This window comes from Mustela nigripes, chromosome 7, assembly GCF_022355385.1.
Source record: "Mustela nigripes isolate SB6536 chromosome 7, MUSNIG.SB6536, whole genome shotgun sequence".
Classification (NCBI taxonomy): domain Eukaryota; kingdom Metazoa; phylum Chordata; class Mammalia; order Carnivora; family Mustelidae; genus Mustela; species Mustela nigripes.
Window position 1 is genome coordinate 10,819,549 of NC_081563.1, and position 20,770 is coordinate 10,840,318.

The 20,770-nt window shown below is 42.0% G+C and overlaps 1 protein-coding gene across 1 annotated transcript in view; it reads right to left on the bottom strand.

The window, feature by feature from the left end:
- NBAS (NBAS subunit of NRZ tethering complex) overlaps nucleotides 1-20,770 on the bottom strand; it is a 317,167-nt gene that overhangs the window by 182,621 nt on the left and 113,776 nt on the right. The window contains exons 22-25 of the mRNA XM_059405174.1: nucleotides 16,040-16,123; nucleotides 9,903-10,056; nucleotides 5,254-5,439; nucleotides 3,606-3,779 (exon numbers count right to left, since the gene is read on the bottom strand). Of these exons, the coding sequence (XP_059261157.1) occupies nucleotides 3,606-3,779; nucleotides 5,254-5,439; nucleotides 9,903-10,056; nucleotides 16,040-16,123 (598 nt within the window). The remainder of the gene's footprint in view (nucleotides 1-3,605; nucleotides 3,780-5,253; nucleotides 5,440-9,902; nucleotides 10,057-16,039; nucleotides 16,124-20,770) is intronic.

Sequence of the window (20,770 nt, forward strand, 5' to 3'; positions counted from 1 at the left end):
ACAACAGGCTTGGCTCAGACTTCCTCTGGACTGTGAAAAAAGAGATGATGTAACTTGATGCACTCGGAGCTAAGCTTTAAGAGCCACTGTGTGGTTCTGCTTTGCTCTTTCGGTCCTGGGCCACAGCTTAGAAAGGGGCCTGGTCTTTTAGCCAAGTCATAACAAGACATGGAACAAAGCAGAAGCCCAACCACAGCCCATACTGTGCCTGTGGGAAATGAATGTCTGTCATTCTAAACTACTCGGATTTGGTGATGGTTTGTTAATGCAGCATAATTTAGCCTGAGCTGCCTGATACAGAAACCATTGCTCCTGTTTCCTGCTATATTCTATAAACACTGTGCTTGACTCATGGCAGATCCAAGGTACATTCTTTCCGTGAAGAGTCAAGTAAAATAAAATAAAAACAGTGCTCCAAGCACAATCCTAATAAAGCAAACAAATGTTAGCAAATGGTCTAGAGCATCATCATGAAACCCAGTTTCAATCATTCACCCAACAGTTGCTTGACTAAATTTACTAAGCACCTACTCTCTGCAAAGTGCTGACTTCCTGGTAATACACAGAAGCCTGAGACATAGAGAACACACGTAGGGAAAAAAAGGGAGGAAAAGAGAAACACGCGAACATGAATTATGACACAGTGTGATGTGGGTTATTATAGAGGCAAGGACAAGACCTGTCATCGCACAGAGAAGTCACAGGTCTCCTAGCAGAGAGAATCTTGAAGGACAGACAGGTGTCTGTAAAGGGAAGAAAAAGGAAGCTGACCACCCCAAACAAAGGAAAGAGTCTCTAAAAGCAAAAAGAGGCATGAAAAGCCAGACAGCATGAAGACAGGTTGAGAAGGTCAGTGTGAGTGGACTAGCACAGCCACTCTCAGAGGGAAATGAGGCTAAACAGACAGACTGGAAAGAGACCACAAAGAACCTTCTAAGCCACCCAGAGAGCCCGACATTTACCTTGTAGACACTGGTTTCCCACAGATCATGACAGGATCAAATTTCCGTTGGGGAAAGATAATATTGATAGAGATAAAGAGGAGAGATTGGAAAGGAGGAGCCCAGCAACCCCATTGTTTTCTGCTTTGATGTTTACATATTTCAACAGAAGCAAACGGCTGCATGTTTTATTCAAAAGGCACATACTAAATTGCCAAGTGAAAACACGAAAAGCTGACGACACACAAAGGATTTCCAAGGCTCTGTAAGGAAGAAGAATCACAAACAAGATTACTGGAAGGAATTTAAAGTCACTTCTTTCTTCCTCATAAAACATTCATATTCAATCCATCCTGCTGCTCGAACAGTGCTCCGCTGTCAGAAGTAACCCACCCTCGGCCAACAGCAAACCACCCAATTCAAAATCAGAATTCTAAGTGGGAACTGCCTATGAGAAGATGGAAAATTTTAAACAGCCAAAGAACAGAGACACGTTTGACAAACAACCCTTTTTCAGAAATGAAGAAAATGTGTAAGGTTAACTAAGCAATGCTTTCTTGTTTTTATCCTGGTTATATGGTCTGTGGCCATATACTTTGGAGGACTTCAGACTGCTGCACAGGCTAGCTCAAGGAAGTGCACTCACTTAGAATTTAGGATCGGAAGGGGCCTTACATGGCTTCTGCTTGAAACCCAATCCAAGGCTTTGAATAGGACTACAAAGTCAGTGCCTTACAGTGGCACTGCTATCCTACTTCCTGCTCGAGCCCCCTCCAACAGAAAGGGAGCCACCATCTCTTAAAACAACATATTTGATTTATGGCTAAATTAAGAGGTTATTTACTTCGCAAAAATATGCTGCACTTAATAAAATGACTTACGGCCACTGAATCTGAATAACCATTTGAATCCCACGGAAGTACAGACCTATAAATACAGCTGACCCCGGCACTGTGAAGGTCTGCTTACTCATAAACAGAATCCAGTACTGTAAATGCATTTTGTCTTCCATATGACTTAATAACACTTTCCTTTCTCTAGCTTACTGTTTTGTAAAACTAATCAACTGTTTATGTTATTGGTAAGGTCGATAGTAGATTACTGATCGTTAAGTTTGGGTGGCGGCGGGGGTGGGGGGGGAGTCAAAAATTATGCACAAATTTTCGCCTGCATAGGGGGTGGGGGACTAGTGCCCCTAAACACTGCATTGTTTGAGAGTCAACCACATAGTACTCTCAAGCAAATATAAAAATTATTAAGAATAATTATAGATTTCCTTATGAGATTTTCATAAATATGAAGATTTTCATTATATTTTGAAGGTCCTAAGGGGCAAGAATCTTTTCCTCTTCTGTTGGTGTTAGGGTAAAGCTTAATGATGAAGAACACAGCTGTGAAATTAGAAGACCCATGTGTTAAAAAAAAAAAAAAAGAAGAAGAAGAAGCAGCAGCCCACGTGTGAATCCAGACTCCACTCCTTACTGTGTGACCCTGGGCAACTGCCTGACCGATGGCTCTGTATCACAATTTTTCTCTCCCTCCGATGACGAATAAAAATACCCACCTCACAGGATTGTTATAAGGATTTAATGAGTTAACACTCGTACAGAGCCTGTCTATAATAAGAATTCAATGCTCTATCAAGTATTAGTTTTTCTCATCTTGACATATATCAATACATATAATCAACAGAAACAGAAAGTCAACAAACTTTGGAATAAAGAAACATGAACTCCTAAAAAAAAAATGGACTGAATTGAAACATGTTTAAAAAATACATGAGAACCTATGATTTTACTCATATGTGGAATTTAAGAAACAAAACAGATGAATATAGGGGAAGGGAAGGGGAAAAAATGTCAAATTGAGAGGGAGGCAAACCATAAAAGACACCGAACTCTAGGGGCACCTGGGTGGCTCAGATGACTGGGCGTCTGCCTTCAGCTCAGGTTATCAAGTCATGTTCCCAGGGTCCTGGGATCGAGCCCTGCCAACGGGCTCTCTGCTCAGTGGGGAGTCTGCTTCTCCCTCCCCCTGCCTGCTGCTCTGCCTACTCATGCTCTGCGCGCTCTATCAAAGAAATAAATAAGATACTTTAAAAAAAGGACACTGAACTCTAGGAGACAAACTGAGGGTTGCTGGAGGTGTTGTGGGTGGGGGTATAGCTTAACTGGGGGCAAGGTCAGTAAGTAGGGCACTTAATGGAATGAGCACTGGGTGTTGCATGCCAACAATGCATCACTAAACTCTACCTCTGAAACTAATAATAGACTATATGTTAACTGCGGCGCCTGGGTGGCCCAGTGGGTTGAAGCCTCTGCCTTCGGCTCAGGTCACAATCCCAGGGTCCTGGCATTGAGCCCTGCATCAGGCCCTCTGCTCAGCAGAGAGCCCGCCTCCCTTCCTCTCTCTCTGCCTGCTTGTGATCTCTCTCTCTATCTGCCAAATAAATAAATAAAATCTTTTTTTTAAAAAAGGCTGTATGTTAATTAATGTTAAATAAAATTTAAATAATAATAAAAAAAGAAAAGAATAACATGACATCCGTTTCCTTTTGTTTAAAGGGGAATTACTTATAAATCCTATTATAACAAATTGGCAAATAAAACCTAATTCTGCAGAGAAAGAAGCACAGAGGTTCTTAAAAAGTTAGTTTCTACTTACATCCGGTTTGGAATGCTGAAATATCTTCAGGGGAAATTTTAAGTCCCCTTTAGCTAACGTTACTAAATACTCCTTTAATAGCTCGTTAGCCACACCAGGAGACTGTTTCTCACAACGATGAAGAAAGGGAACCATCCACTGGTAGGCACTTGTCACATATTTGTCCTCAGAACACTGCAAACACAATTAACCAAACAAACACATTCAATACCTGATTATTCCAGACAAGTTCTAAACCTCACATATGATCAAACTAATGTGAAACAACAGAAGCCCAACACTTACTAAAACAGATACCCCAGCTCGCCTCAGAGGTGAGTTGTGAGGGACCCAGCGTGATCATGGTCCCTCACAACCTACACCCTGCTCTGGAAGACCAACATGCTACTACTACAACTCCAACATGAGGTCTCCCAGAGCAGAGAGAGATTCTACCCCAAAAATGTGTGAGAGAGAGAGAGAGTGAGTGTGTGTGTGCGCGCACACAGAGAGAGTGATCATGGATAGGAAGAGTGAAACAGAAAAAAAAGAGACAGAGACAGGAGCACTGCAGAGCTCTGGAAGGGAACCACTTGAGGACCATCTTCTGTATAAAATCCCAGAATCTCTCCCTTTTCCTTTCCTGTTTTGTTTTGCTCCTTTACATCCACCTTCACAAAACTCCAAATGATACACATGATTTTACTCATTCTTCCTGACTTTACACAATTCCTTCTTTTATTTAATCCAGAAGATCCACCTAAGTCCTGTAAAAGGAGTCTTACCTATAATACAAATCAGTTTTCACTGGGTGGGTTTCTCGGAAGTAAAAATTACTAAACCAAAGGGAAGGGAGTGCCTGAGGGAGAAAGATGACTAGAAGAAAAAGGAAAGAAGATGAAAAAGAAAGTACAGGAGGAAGGAAGAGAAGAGACGAGACGAGAAGAGAGGAAAAGAAAGAAGGAAGGGAGGTTGAAAGTCAGTCAGTCAGGGAGAGAAGAGAGCACATAAGGCAGCCGTGGCTCCTCCCCTCAACCCACCCACTGGAACCAGGCTGCCCAAGAGGTGTCCCTTGACAGAAAGCGCCCGGAAGCGCCACCATTATTGTCTCAGGGGTGTCTCTCTATCCAGTGCGCTCGGCAGAAACCAAATTCTCCGAAGGTCATGAGTCCTAAGCCGTGATGTTTTCTTCTCACAAGCACCTAGCCCTATAAACGCCAGTATTTCTGTGTAAGTGAAATATTTAAGTAATTGGGAATTTTAACATAGTGAAGGACTAGAAATTTAACATAGTGAAGAAAGAAATTTAACATAGTGAAGGACTATGATTATTAGAATAGCCAGCTAGTTTAGAAATATGCCTAGCTAAAAGAAAAGAAAGTTTTATACAGAGGAGTATGAATAAAGGGCAAGCAAGGTATAAAAACAGCCAAAATAATTTGGGGATATTCTCAGTAATTTATTCAAAAATTAGATTTTTTTAAATTTATTTTTAATTTCTTTGTAATATTTAATTTATTTTTTATTTTTTATTTATTTTTTAAGACAAGAAACCTTCCTTTATTTACTAAGTGCTCGGGTCTGGAGGACATTTTATCTTCAGCTTTGAGACCCACATTAATCAAAGTACATAGGGAATGCTTAAGAAGAAAGTTAAAATAAAACCTACACTATTCATCAGTAGTCTTAGTTTTTCAATGTCTTTCATCTGCTGGAGTTCTTTCAAGGTCAGGGTTAAATCACACCCGGCTTCGTAAACCAAAGCTTCCAGAGTAACCAAATTATCACACAGAGCCAGCAAACCGGGAATGTTCCGCTCCATTCCAAGTCGAATGAGTGACAACGCGCAGTCAACCTGAAACAGAAAAGCGACAGTAAATCTCAGTGTTCTGTGTCTCCCGCATCTTCTCAAGTAAAAGCCTCCAGCACAGAATCTAATTCTGCTAATCACCTTATATAAAATTATATTATCAGCAACGTACATTTACTTAGTGTAAAAACAGTAGAGTTCTTCATCAAATATATCGTCAAGCTGTTTCAAAACAATCAGCAAGAAATACTAAAGATAATAAAAGAAAGACAACTCTCTTAAATTCATAAAGCATGACAGTTTAAGAGCAGTTTTACATATATTTGTCAATTTAATTCTCACAACATTAACAAGCGGCGGGGGGCGGGGGGGCAGCTAGTTAGTGGTAATGCCAAATCAATCGTACTTTCCCTCTATCACTCGGCTCTGGAAATAAAGACTTTTGCTTTTACATCCCCGTTCAGTACCTACCTCTCCTTCCACGGCGCCCCCCAGAGAAAAGGCATTCAGAAAACATTCGCCGAATGGTGAACTCTGGGAGACACCTTCTCTGTCTCAGTGCAAATATTTACGTTTCATTTAGACCACATTGAGGACTGATCTTCGTAGACATGCTCAGGACACAGCAATGTGAGTTCCTAGCCCTTGACTGGGTTGATGAAAGGGTGTACCTCTGATGGCAAAATCGATGAACATGACCTTCACTCCTGGCACCTGGCACCCCTCACTTACTCCCTTCCTACTGACCCGTTATGTACTGGGGGCCTCCTGTGAACCGAGCACCATTCTCAGGGCTAGGAATCTGAAACTGAGGAAGAGGAGGTCTCCTCCTGCAGGGATCGCTCCACCTCATCGGAAAACTGACCTGTCACGTCAAAGGCTGAAGTACAGCGAGGTGAGCGGGACCTCAAGGAAAGGCGCGCAGCCCAACCCATCACCAAGCCTCCCCGGGGAGGAAGACTTGAAATGCACGTGCACGAATCCGTGGATCCAGGCAGGTCAAGAAGGAAGAAGAGGAAGGCGGGCAGGAGCACAGCATGCAAGGCCGAGACGCGGGATGTGCTGTGAGAGTGGGGTTAGTTCCCTAAGGCTGGGAAGATGGTCTGAAGCGACGAGAAACATGGCTAAGGCAGCAGGGAGGGGCCGCAGAACGGAGAATGCTGTTCCCTGAGCTAAGGAAGTTGCCATTTATCCTGAAATGCAAATACTACCACAGACTTTCCACGCGGGGCATCCTAAGTTGGTTTACACACTTGAGAAGGAATGCTCAGTATTCACTGAATGATGGACTGGAAAGGAACTGACCAGAAAACAAGCAGGCCAGTGGGGAGAACCGCAGTGACTAGTATCAGAAGACTCTGGACTAGTGACAAGAGCAGCCCTCCGGAGGACAGCAAAATTCAAGGGACCAGCCAAAGGATGTGAGCGACACAGAGATGAAAACGGATGAACAAGAGGGAAAGCACCAAGACCCCTTAGAAGCCGCGCAGAGGAGACTGCGGGAGAGGAAGCAGTGGTTTCCAAGGACGATGTGTGAAGTAACACAGGAAGGGAGTCGGACGTGAAGAAGCAGTGTCCCTGGAGTGGCAGGGGTGGCCAGACTCCAGACAAATGAGGAGACGAGAATCACTGAGAAAGTGACAACCGAGAGCCCAGGGGACTATTTCGGAGTTGAGCTGTGACAGAGGGAAGACAGCTGCAACCAAAGCCAGGGAGATTAGGACTCTCAGCTTTTGCTGTTGTATTTATAAAACAGAGGCGGTTTGAACTTTATGGCCAAAAAAAAAAAATAGGAACAAAGTAGAGAAGGAGGGGTTGAAGACACTGGGGAGAGAGCCCCGAGCCGCAAAACAGCCCTGAGCAGGCCGGGGATGTGGAATCCAGAGCACAGGTAGGGAAAGCAGTACCCTGGAGGCAAGAGAGGAGATCTCTTCCTCTGGGAAAAGCTGGAAAAAGTAAGGACTAAGGGAACGGAGTCGACAGGTTCCCCAGTAACACACAAAGCAAAAACATCTGCAAATGAGGAGGTGGTGGGCTGGGAGGAGCAGAGCAGGGGGGCAGGGCAGCGCATGCAGGGTTAGGAAGGACACGGAGCAATATTAAAGGACCGCCCTTAAAGCCCTTCAAAGCCCCAGGGACCGCCCGGTACAGATGAAATTAAAAAGAGAAGAAATGCATTTTCACTTAGAAAGAACAGTGCCAGGAAACACAAGGTGGGGGGAAACTATCGGTAGGAAAGGCTTGAGGCAAAACAGGAGTGATCAGGTAATACTTCAACAGGTAAGTATTTTTTTACCTAATTTCTAGTAATAAAAATACAGTTCACATCTGAAAAAACACATCTAGCTGTATACCAATTAAAATATATATATATATATATATCTCACAAGTGAATTTTCCGAAAGCATGAAGAAAGCCTGATGCATGAGACACAACTTTGTGCTAATGATGGTTTAACACATACAGCACATTCGCCATTTGTAACACTCTCCAATTTTGTGACCCAGATTTGTTTTCCTGGTATCAACTTTGAAGTTGTTGCTTTCCCAGATACTTACAGAGGTAAAAATGTTTTAAAACCCAATTATTGACACCTTAAATGAAAGCAGGCTCTAATGCAACTTGAATTATGCCACGTACCCCAAGCCCTCACTGGATAAATTTCACTACTCTACACACTTCCTAATCCAACAAACAGGTTTTGCTAAAAGGCATTTGTAGGCACCAAGGAAAAAGAAGTCCCACATCAATTAAGTCTCTAAAAATGAAAAAGATAAAAACTATGTTAGCTATCACTTTGTAGCATAAGCCACATGAAGCATCAATAAACAGAATGAAGCTGGAGAATCATGCTTCCATTAGGAGAGTTTTATATAAAGGGGCGAGAGGAAAGAACAGAAAGGGCGGCTAAACAGAGCACCCCAAACCGCTTCTCTTCGTAGTTAGCCTTACCTCCGCACAATGAATTCAAGATGTCTAGGAATTATTACTAGACTGCTAACAAACTTAAATTTCAGAACGCTCTATAGTTTCCTTCCTGTTTATTCTTTATAGACTTCACATTTTAGAGCAGCGTTGACAGCAAAAATGAAGAAGTCCAGCCCCTTCCCCCAGAGCCTCTACGCCCACCAACCCATGACCTCCCACGTTATCTAGAGCCCACCCTGGAGCGGACCGCTCGTTACAGTCGATAAACTTCCACCGGCACATCATTATCACTCAAGGTACAAAGCACATAGGGAGTTAGGCCAGAGCACCTCCAGAGAATTTTCTCATCCCAGTATCAGGACTCTAAACATTTTCAAATGTACTATGGTCCTCAGCCATCTTCAAAGACCTGGAAAGTCAATAAAATATTCTTGGCCCACTCTCCCCAAAAGTTTGATCTATAGTATCACCATCAGCTCCAACAAATAACTCCTCTTCAGTTCTATGAACAGTAAAAGTAGGAGTCAGATTAAGCAGAAATTCAAGGAGACTATCAAATGGAGACACAGGGCCGCACCAACCACCAAGAAGAAACGTAAACAAAGGTGCAGATTCCATCCCACAGTACTGCTGCTCAACAGACCTTTTAGAAATCACCCTTCCTGTCAAATGAAAAACTGATGGTAGGATAGGTGGTCCAAGGCCAAGACTACAAGTAGAAAGAAAAAGGCATCCAATGACTAGACCCTGAATGAGATTTCAATGTACATTCTGCCATTCTTCTCTCGGAACTGCCAACTTCTGTTCTCTAAGATAAAGACGACTATTGCACTCAATTAGCAGAATTTTTAATATTCTCTCCTGTGTAATTTCTTTGTTCTCACTGCCCTTGGTATAGGAACCAAGACCATAAAAAAAACCCACGTGCAAAAAAGGTAAGTGGCAGCTCCTGAGTCACGAGGTGCGTTAGTGGAAGAGCTGAGATTAGCATTCAGACCTCCGAAGGTTCAGTACATCCTCATCCCTCTCTTCCACTGTCCCACGTGGTTCCCTTGCAGCTCCATAAAGGCACAGGGGAACTGAGGGGAATTGGGCTTAGACTTGAGGAAAACTAATTAGAGAGAGCGCCTCAAACAAGGTTCCTAAAAAGCAAAATGAAAACCAACTGCATGACTGCACTAGGACAGGGAGCTGGTCAAGTATTTCTGGGCTGATACAGTCATTGCCACTAAGATGGTATTAAGCCTATTAAAAACAAATGGAAAATAAAAAATAGTAATAAATACAAAATAAAATAAATAAATGGAAAATCATGGATAGGATGTATCCTATTTTGCAACTTACATTTTAGAGAAAGATTCTGAGCAATTTTTCTTCTATGTATTTGCTTTTTAAGAATCCCCAGAAAAGCCACAAAAGCTTGTGAGGCAAAGAAGGAAAGAACAAAAGCAGTAAGACATGTTTACTCCCTTTCTGCAAACTAAACCCATGATCCCTGGCTCCCCGGCCGGCTGCCTGGACCCACCCGGAGTCCTAAGGCCCCAGCGCGGTATGGAGGATCCGCTGTCACCTCCCCTCACCTGTCGGGCATAATGCTCTATTTCCTCTGCTCTGGTCTGATACCAGTCCATAACCTTGTCCACTGTAAGCTCTGGTGTCCTGTACCTCAGTAACTCGGGCTGCGCGGCATACAAGAATTCGCTTTCATCTTGGAGACTCGGCTCGACCACCATTCTGGAAACCACAAAAGAAACAATTAGTAACTGACTGGAATGCGGGAAGAAATTAGAATGTTGTGGAAGAGAGAGAGTGAGCCAGAACAGAGATGGGGAGGGGGTGGTGACAGAGGCAGGGAGTATGCACGTATGTATGTTGGGGGGGTGGGGGGTTGTTTTCCCGTATCTGTGGGCACACTTACAAGATAAATGGGACATCTGGGGGATGCTTATTTATTTTCCTAGTAGACTTCCCAATTTAAAAAATCAGAATGGACAATAAATCAAAAGAGCCATGCCACAAATCAATCAAGTAAGTATTAACAAAATCAAAATCACCCTGGGAGGCTTTTACCAAACGCACACGGCTGGGAGCCTGCCACGGGCGCACTAAATCAAGCCCCCTGCAATGGCCAGCCAGGCCTCGTGTGGGAAAAACACCTCCGGGTAGGTCTAACTCAAATATAAATTCAGAAACGTTGTTTTCCATGTTCATCAAAATCAGAGGGAATACGCCTTATTTGCACCGATAATATATCATTAGTCAGTGTCACAAGGTGGCCCCTCGCTGACATTTGTGAAGTACAGGACCGCTCTGGGCCACTCGCCGTAGGTAAAGAACCCCCAGAGGAATGGACCCGAGGACAGCAGCCCAGGGATCACAAATTATGAGGAGCTTTTAAGAGGAGGATCCTGGCCAACTGCCCTCCATAAGCAAGGACTAAAAAACGGACTTGAACCAAGAGAGTTCGGAGCGACCTACGGAACAATGCTGCATGCCGCTAGGGACACCATTCATCTGAGCCAGCCCGTGGTAAGGGACAGGTGCTCTCGCGGTGACCATTACCAGGCAGCGGCCTCTGGAGTCAGAACCGAAGCACATTCCACTGCTGAAAGCTCTGAAACTCTGCATTAATTACTGAGCTAAGCCTAATCTCAGACTCATTTTAGTCATAGAAAATGGGTAGAATACAATGCCAGAGCATTCAAAATAATATAAATTAAGTACACAGAGAAGTTCGTGTGGCCTAGAGCAGTGCTTAATTTTTCATTTACAGGTAGAATTTTTATTGGAATTATCAGCAGCTGGAATATACGAGCAGACAAAGTCCGTAAAGACTTGGGCACTTTAGGCCCAGGCCTCAGACAACTCACTGGGCTTGTAACTGTACCCCTTCGCTCAGCTAGTGTCACAGCTCCATTAACAGTCTGACCGGTGGTTTTCCCCAGTCACTGTCGTGAAAAAAAAAAAAAAAAGTCACATTTTCCCCTGAAATCTTTAAAGCTGCCTATTTTACCAGAGAAAAAATACCCATGAGCAACTCTGAGGTCCTTTAATACTTTTTTTCAGTCCTTAGTATTTCGCTCTGACCACGGACAGAATTTCACTTTCTCCTGCCAGAAACTGGCTTCCCTCGCTCTGCTATGTGGGGCTGTCTGCCTCCTCTCGTCTTCCTGGCAGCTCCTTCCGGGCCGCCTCCGTCGGACGAGGCTCCTCCAGCCGACCCTGCATCCTGGCCCCTCGCCACACCCGGTGCAGCTCTCTCCTCCCTGCTCACGCCCGACTCTCCCTTCATCGCGCCCTTGACCTCGCCTTGGACTACCGCATGAGCTACCGCACACAAAATAATGCCGCTATTTGACCCCCAAGCCACACTCCACTCAGAAGCCCCCTATTTGCTCGTCCGTGTTTCACAGGCACTTCCAATGCAACAAGATCAAAACTGAATTCAGGATCTCCTTGGGTAATACAGTTATCTTGATAAAAACAGAAACCCGATTTTATCATCCCCGTGCCTACTTTTATACCCTGTAAATCTGCTGTAAAATATTCTAGCCTCATCTTGGTGCCAATCTCACTTCTGTTCTGGCTCCTTCAACAAGGTAGGTCTTTATTTTTAGTCCTCGAAGGGGACATCGCCTTGAGCATTCTTCCAACATGTTCTCCTCTCTGCTTAGAACACACCCTGCTCTCTTTTGCCAAACTTGTCCTCCACGAGGCTAAATGAAATCCTGTTCATTCTTCAAATCTCAGATTTCACAAGATTTTGCCAGGATGACCTTCCCTGCCCGCCTCCAAGCGGCGGTCTCCCTGTGACACGCTCCCCACGGCCCCTGGTCTGGGCTTTCCGAGCACCCATCACGTCGGTCATGTACAGCAGGACCGTTTTTCCCACCAGAGTATAAACTTCATGAGAACAGGACCTGCACCTGCTTTGCCTGCTTCGGTATTCTTGTATCTAGCAGGGGACAGACACCAATTAAGAGAAACAGCAACACCATACGTCCTGTAATCCTATAAATCTGTACCAAATTCAAAAGCATCTTTTCCTCTGTCAAACTTCTCCTGACTTTTCATTTTCTGTTTTGGGGGTTCTGGCACAGCAAGCCTGCTTACATTTCAGCCTGCTGCAGCTGGTCAGAAAAGAAATGCCCTCTTGCCTTTCATCTACTTAGAATCACACAAAGGCGTGCTGTGGGGAACCGGGAAGCACGGGATGGATGGGTCAGTGCTCTGCCCTCGCTACTCTCTCAAAAGCCCATCTGGAAATGAGAGAATTCACCTGTCGACAGTCTCTCCACGCCTCTGCCTATCAGCCTGCCCGCTGGCCCTGACCTCATACCATCATCAGTTTCTCTACCTCTTCAACCTCTCCTTACAGTTGCTAAGTGATGACTTCTAATTCAATACGGCTAATGAAGATCACACGTTTAAGGTCCACTGTCCCCCGCAACTCCCCTGAAATGACAGCACAAGATCGTTAAAGGGAGCAGCGTGAAGGATGTCACACGCACGCTCGGAAGGAGCAGGGTACGTGCTCACCATTACCTTCTGTTCTAGGAAGCCCACAGTTAACCGCCAGGACTAAGGAATCAAGTACCAACACAATTGTTACTCCGAGATACGGAGTTAATAGCAAAACTATCATCTGAAAGAACTAAAAGTAATTGCTTCAGGTTTGGGCTTTGCTTTTTTTTTTAAACAACAAGCTTTGTAGAAATTTTAGCTCTTTAATCTACTTGCAAATATATACAACTCTGATTAAAAAATGAAAACTAAATTAAAAATTTTGAAGATTTACTTATTTTGGAGTGAGAGTGAGAGCACAAGGAGGAGAGGCAGAGGGAGAATCTCCAGCAGACTCCCTGCCCAGCACAGAGCCCGACGCGATCTCCCAACCCCAAGGTCAAAACCTGAGCCAAAACCAAGAGCCAGACTCCCAACTGACTGTGTCTCCCGAGTACCCCTAAAAACAACTTTTAAAAAGCAAACAGCAAAAACACAGCAGGACACTCAATTGCCACCACACTAAAATACTGGAGTAAAAAAGGTAACTAAGAATTACTTACTCCATGATCTCAGGTATCCAAACCACAATACAATGAAAGGAAGCAGCCAATGTTACCAGTTACATTAAGAGAGCTTCCAAATGATTACACTACCTCTTAGGGCTTTGATCATTTATCAGACAGTATACATAGTTTCAACAATCCAAAAGCACGAAAAGACCCCTATCAAGTGCACAGCCAGCAGTTCCACACACAGTCCATACCACCGCCGTCCCTGCCGCCCTCTACACCATGTTCAGGTCTGTCAGTCATCTTCCGGGATTTTCCTCTACGCATCTAACCGGTACGTACTTGTGACTATTTCTGGTTTATCTACCCTACGTGCTCTTCAGCTGTCTTAAACCACAACCATCCACTTTCCCTACACTCTTTTCTTCCACCATGGAAACATCACAACTTCGATTAAACCACTAATTCTTTGCATTATTATGACTATGTGATTATGATTATCTTCTCCTGAGCCAAGTGGTACGTTATCACAACTATTGTTCTTTTTGAACAACTTTTCATTTTCTGGAGTTAATAAATGCCAAGTGTCCTCCTGTGCTGCCCACTGACGTCTACGCATTCATTGCTATGTTTTCCAAATTCTCTAAAAGATGTATTAACAGCAAAATATGAAAGACTATAAAGATTTTTCCCAATAGTCAAATATAACAGGTAATATTCCTATTCCATTTTTAAAATTTTTCCAAGAGAGCTGGCTCTTGAAGCCATCCACACCCTTCCAGTCTGTGACGGCTGCTCGCTCACCCGACAAGAACGCAGCTGTCATCCTGGGCCCTCCCGTTGCCACGGTCTATGTTAGAGCCCAGTTCTCAAACTAATGGCTTTTTTTCCATTGATTCCTTAATTTTAATAAAACATATTTTCTATGGCTTCCTGAAATGAGATGTACATGGGTGGTAAATTTTACAAGACCTTACATGATCAACTTCATACCTGATTGATGATTTTAAGCTAGATCTAAGAATACTGATAAAAAAAGATTTCCCACCAGAAGTTTCTCTTCTAGCTTCTACTGCTGTTCTGGAGATATCTCAGGTCATTCTAATTCAAACTTCCTTTTATGTAATGTGTTTTCCTCTCCAGTAGACTGCAGCCCGGATATTCTGTAGGGTCATGATGGTATGTTTTAGTGCAGTAGGCACTGCAATGTGAAAACTCCTGGCCTTCGATTCTAAATAATGGGCTTGAAATGTTTCTTATAAATTTCTTCACATTTATTAAGTCATCTCTTTCTGGAATGCCTATAATTTGAATATTAGGTTTGTTTTTATCTTATCTAGCTCTCTTATCTAGCTCTATAATATTTTTATTCTATTTTCTGGAGAAGTACTTTGCTTTTATTTTTCAACCCTTCTAGTTTTTAGACACTATCATATTTTTTTTTCCTGAAAGTTCTCATAGTTCTTTGTTCCTATTTTATAAAATCCTTTTGTTACTTCATAATTGTACTATCTTATCTCCTGGGCAGTATTAATTTTTGAAGTTTTCTTTTTCTGTGGTCTCTGACTTTCAGTTCCGTTTTCTATGTGTGCCACCTGCCAGCGCCCGTCCTCAGATATCTAGGAAGCTCCAGGGCTGTGGTAGGACTTGTCTGCTGACTTCACTGCAACCTCGTAATGCACAAAGCTTTCGGGACAATATGTGAGTATCTAGAGGCCTTTTCTCAGAAGCTACTCCATTTCTCCAGAAAAGAAATCTCCAAACGTCTGTTGGGGAAATATGTCTACACTCCAGGAGCTAGGAGGTGCAGGGAACCAAAGCTTCAATGTTCAGAACATAGATTCTCACTAAATGCTCTGATGTTCAACTCTAGCACTCGAACCCCATCCTATGCTGTGCTTGGTGCCAGGAATCTGTAGGATTTCTGGATCAATCTGAAGGTTCTTAGCCTCAGTTCATGAATCCGAAAAATTAACCTCTGATTTCATGTAGAGGAAATATAGAAGGAAAGATGGCAAGGGACCATTTACCTGACTTTGAGGAGTGAGCAAAGGGAATTCGAATGCTTTCAGCCCCACAACTCATCTCCCACCCCCTTGCCAGTAGTGGATGACTCCACATTCTGAGGCTTTCCAAGGTTAAGTCTTACCAAAATAAAAATTTAAATTGAATCAGAAACAAAATTGTGTGCATACCATAACAGCAACCATGAAAATTTTATTTCTGTGTATCAAAGACTAAAAGGGAATATTTTAAAAAGAAAAGAGTTGGTGTATCAGGATCATTTTTTTGAATACTTTGTATTCTTCCATTAAAAAAAAACTGTAATGTGGGCGCCTAGGTGACTCAGTCAGTTAAACCTCTGCGTTTGGCTCAGGTCATGATCCCAGAAGTCCTGGGATCGAGCCCCCCATCTGGCTCCCTGCTCAGCAGGGGGCCTGCTTCTCCCTCTCATCCCTGCTCACGCTCTCTCTATCTCTGTCTGTCTTCCTCTCAAATAAATAATAAAATCTTAAAAAAGAAAAAAAAAGTCATTAAAAAAAAGAACTGTAATGTAACAATTAAGTATTTAAATAACTCCACTCAAACTCTGTAAATCAGGGACTATCAAGTGCAGGGTCACCTACCGCACACCACCGCGACAGGCCTTCTACCCATGCATCCCGGAGAAATGAGGGTCCCTTGCACAGGCTCATCCTTACCTGCACTCCAGCTCCTCGCACCAGTCTTTATCTCGGTGTTTGTGTTCATGCCAAGGAATGAGCACCAAGGAGTCACCATTATAACTTAAAAAAAAAAAAAAAAATTTAAAATACTACATTAGCTCAATGATCGGCTGCATAAAGAACATGATGCAACAAGTATTTCTACAACCTTAAATCTCCTCTCCTGCTTGTGGTATATTAAGTGGTCCATGCTACATACCATGTAAATGGAAAATACCAAATTGTTGACTTCTCTCCAATCGAAAAATGGTCCAAGAAAAGGGTACGATTTCAAAACTAAAAAGTTGGCAAGGAACTAACAGACAGCATGGGTGTGTATGTGTGCATTCATTAACACACTCTAAAACATCAGGAGCCTAAGTTTTATGTTCTTATTATCAACATATATGGCCCCTTGCCCTCGAAAATCTTATAGTCTAACTTCCTGGGATCGCAGAAATGTTCTATAACTACACTATCCACTATAGTAACCAGGGGCTACGTGCACATGCATTAAGCACTTGAAATATGGTTAAGAGAACTCTATTTAATTTTAATTAGTGTTAATCAAAATTTAAGTAGCCACATAAAAGTTTAATTTAAATTTAAATAGTGGCTACCATATATGACAGCACAGACCTGGAGGTCCAGTAATTATTAAGAGGGGAGAAATCATTTTGCGGTTGAAAATAACACTCAATGATCAAAAGGTACAGATTTCTAGTTAGAAGCAGTACTAGGAATGTACTGTACATGATGACGAGAACTGACCCTGCTGCACGATATAGGGAAAACTGTTAGGTCAGCAAATTCTGAGAGTCCTCATCACAAAGAGGACTTTTTTTTTCTTTTTCTCTTTCTTCCCTTTATACTTTATCTACAGGAGATGACAGATGTTAGGTGAACATACGTTGCAGTAATCATTTCACACTGTATGGAAATCAAACCATCATGCTGTGTGCCTTCAGCGTACTCAGGGATGTATGTCATTTATTTCTCAGTAAAACTGGAAAGAAAGCACATCGCTATAAAATGAAGAGGAAAACTAAGAAAGGGAGAAAAAATAAGGCCTGGCAGGATGGAATTAAGAATAAATTCAGAATGAACAGTGAGATATGTGGACAGTGGAGTGTGGTAACAGCAGAGCACCATGTCACACGCATCGGGAGACATGGAGCACAGAAACCCAGCAGGCTCGCACCTAGCCCTGTGGTCTCTGGCACAAGATTTTCTAGAGCGAAACACTTCAAACATTATCCTGAAGGCCCCTTTCAGCTATCATATTCTAGAAGCCCATGACATTTGAAAACTTCTGAATTAAGAAGACAAAAATTTTAAGAACAAATTTCAATTGCCCAGCTTTCTAGTTCAATGAAACATTTTCCCTGCTCTTTCTTAGTATTAATAATAGTTGCAATTTTCTAAAACTTAACATAGCCCAGGGAAAGGATTGCAGTTTTTTATAATACGTTGTATTTGGCATTTTCTTCTCTACCAAGGTAACACAACATGCCTTGCCCAAGAAACACTTTGTAAACTTTTGAATATAATATTGGTGAAGTGATTAGTTCTCATGTAGGAGGTAACAGGAGCCCCCTGGGTGGTTTCAGGTAGAAGACGGAAGCCGAAAGGTCTGAGAACGGGCAGTGCCGTCCATCGGTCAACAGCATCCCTCTCCAATGATTATTATTGGTGCAAATTCTCCAAAGTCAGAACTTCCCATTAGATACAGACAAGAAGAAATGTATTACACCCTATTTTATAAACACAGTGTTTTACCCACTTGGCAGCTGGCACATAATGTCCTTGCAAACTGTATATCAGTGACACATTTGGGAAGGCAGCTGAGTTCATAGTTTTAAGTTTCTGCGTCACATGGATGATTACTCAGCAGAGATGCCCAAATCACACTATTTCAGTTGTCACCAAATAAAAAACTATTTTACTTCCCTCTGTGTCAATAACTAATACTTGATCACAGGCTACCGAGATGGAAAGTAAAGAAGAACATGGGATAGAGTAAGGATGGTAATGCTCACTCTCCCACCAGAAGAATAAATCAGAGCAGTGAACTGAGGAACAAGGAACAAAAAAAAAAAAAAGAATGCACAAACGATTACTGCCTTTTCTAATTAAAGCAGACACGGTTCCATAGCTACACAAAATGCTTTCAAAAAGAATTTTAGAAAAATGTATCACAAGTCGAGATTTGTACTTTCTATACAAAGTACATATTAGATACAAGGGTTATTACTGAAATGATTAATAGTGGCGTGGGACCCTCAGCAAAATAATATTCATTTGGTATTTAAAGACTAGAAAGCTATAAAACTTTGTTAAGCTTCACTGAACAGAAATGGGTAAGAAAGCATACCTATTTTTATCAAAACATGTAGTAATGACAAGTTCTGCTCAGAAGTACACTCTAAAAGGTAGGCCTGAAGAATCCTGAGTTAATAAAGTATTTCTGCTACATTTTCAAGGCAAAGCATAACTAAATGTTTCTAAATGTGCTGATCACCACTGACGTAATAACAGAACTACTTGTTCTACTATTAGTATATCTGCAATGATCGGTGACAGTTATCTTTAACATTTATTGATCTCTTCCTATGGACCAGACAGGATGAAACACACTGAACATTCAATACCTCATTTAGTCCTACCAATCTAATGTAGCTGGTGACAGGCTCTTCCTCCTATTATAATGGGAAAACTGAGGCCCAAGTTAATGTGCCCATCCTCATAAAACTATTACATGACAGTGCCAGGATTGCAACACAAGTTAGAATCCACAATTTAGACTTCTAGCTAGTACACCCCTCTAGAAAGGGCACCGGGGCTACAATCTTGCCCCCAACGGCAAATCCATCCATTCTCATTTCCACATCCCCTTGTTTCATACCTAAGAGCCACCAGGCAAGATGCGTAGGTGGCAGGGAGAGGGTCATTTGAGCCTTCCCGAAATTTAACTCAGACAACCCAGTAAAGACCACTTACATGCATATTTAAAGTACAATATAAAAACCAAACTCAATATTATATAGCTTACTAATATGACAAAACTAACCTCTGCCAAATACAGCGGGACCTTAGGTCTGATCACCAACACTCACATAAAAGCAAAGGAACAAAAACTTTCTTTCTGCTCTTTTCTTACAGGATGTTTCTGCAAAGCACACTCTTTTAAAACAAATTTTGGGAGTTTAAAATACTTGCTATAAAAATACTGTAGATTTTTTATCTTGCTTCAAATAACTGCATTTCAAAAAAAAAGACCTCCTCCCTACCCAGAATATAAATTCTTTGAGGGCAGAACTTTTGTTTTGTCTATTGCCCATATCCTCAATACCTAAAATAGTGCCTGGCATTTAGCAGACTCTAAAATAATGTGTTACCTGAATTACTAAATTAAAGCACAAAGATTTTTTTTTAAGTGAATACTGTCAACTATATTCAATTTTTTTTTCCAAAAAATGCTCTCAGGAGTGTCACAGAAATTCAAAATTGGCATAAAGCAATGAAAGGGGATAATCTGTTCCTAAAAACAGATGTGCCAAGGAAGTACATATATCTATATGGAATCCGCAGATCAGACAGCGGGAGCACTTTTCTAATACAGACCACGCCGCTGCTGAAAGAGTACGCCACACCAGCACAGCCGTCCAGGTAGCGGGACAGGTCATGTTCTAGTACAGGCGGGGAAAATATTTCAGAATGCATATCTCCCTAAATCTCACCATTCTTTACACTTGAAAATAACCAACGGGTTCTACCATTAGCCTTTTAAAAATGCCCGAATGATAGGTACTGAATTCTCTCATTAGGTGGCACAGTGATAGCCCATACAATAAAATTCAGAGAAAACCTTTTTCATTAATTCTGTTCACAATAAACATCCTAGTCATGTCACCAGCCTACTCACCGGGCTAGGTGAAACTGTGATTCCAAAAAAAAAAAAAAAAAAAAGCTAGAAGAAAACATACTGCTTCTTTCTAAAGAACTGTAGGAAGTCTGGGGAGTTGCAGAAGTTACACTTTGAATCTAAAGTTCCACAAACACAAAACATTAACATACACTTTAGTTCATCTTTGTCTTTTACTGTTTCTGCTTGGCTTGAGAAGACTTAAAACTTAATTTTAAGTGCATCATCCCCCACTAAAAAAGTACAGGGTAAACTTAAATGATCTCTTTACAAAATAATGACTGCTTAATTTTAAGATTCTTTCTATTAGAACCCTGTCCATTGTTTTATTCCAAACAATAAACTTTGCTGGTTCCATCTGAAGGTAACATTTATCTGTCAGCAGGAAAGGAAAGAATATTACGAGTTCTATTATGTTCGACTATTCTCTCGCCAATTATTTCTCACACTAAATTTAAATGTTTTATTTCAAAGAAATTTTTTCAAGAATAAACTTACAGAAAGTTCTTTTGTTCCTGTTCTATGCCATGGGAACAAAAGGCAAAACAGACCGAGCGTTTCTACTAATTGCCACCTTTTATGCGTTGGTATTAAGATGTGGAGTTCTATTTATTTCTATTATTTAGCATAGAAGAAAATGTTCTGGTAAATAAAGGACAAGAAATAATCCTAAGTTGAGCCCACACGTAGAGCTACACTGCGGTGACGGCTACGGAGCAGATCACATTGGTCTGAAACTCCGTGGGGACCAGTCAAAATGCTGTTGTCATTCAGAAGGCCAGGCTGGAAAAAAGCTGTCTAAA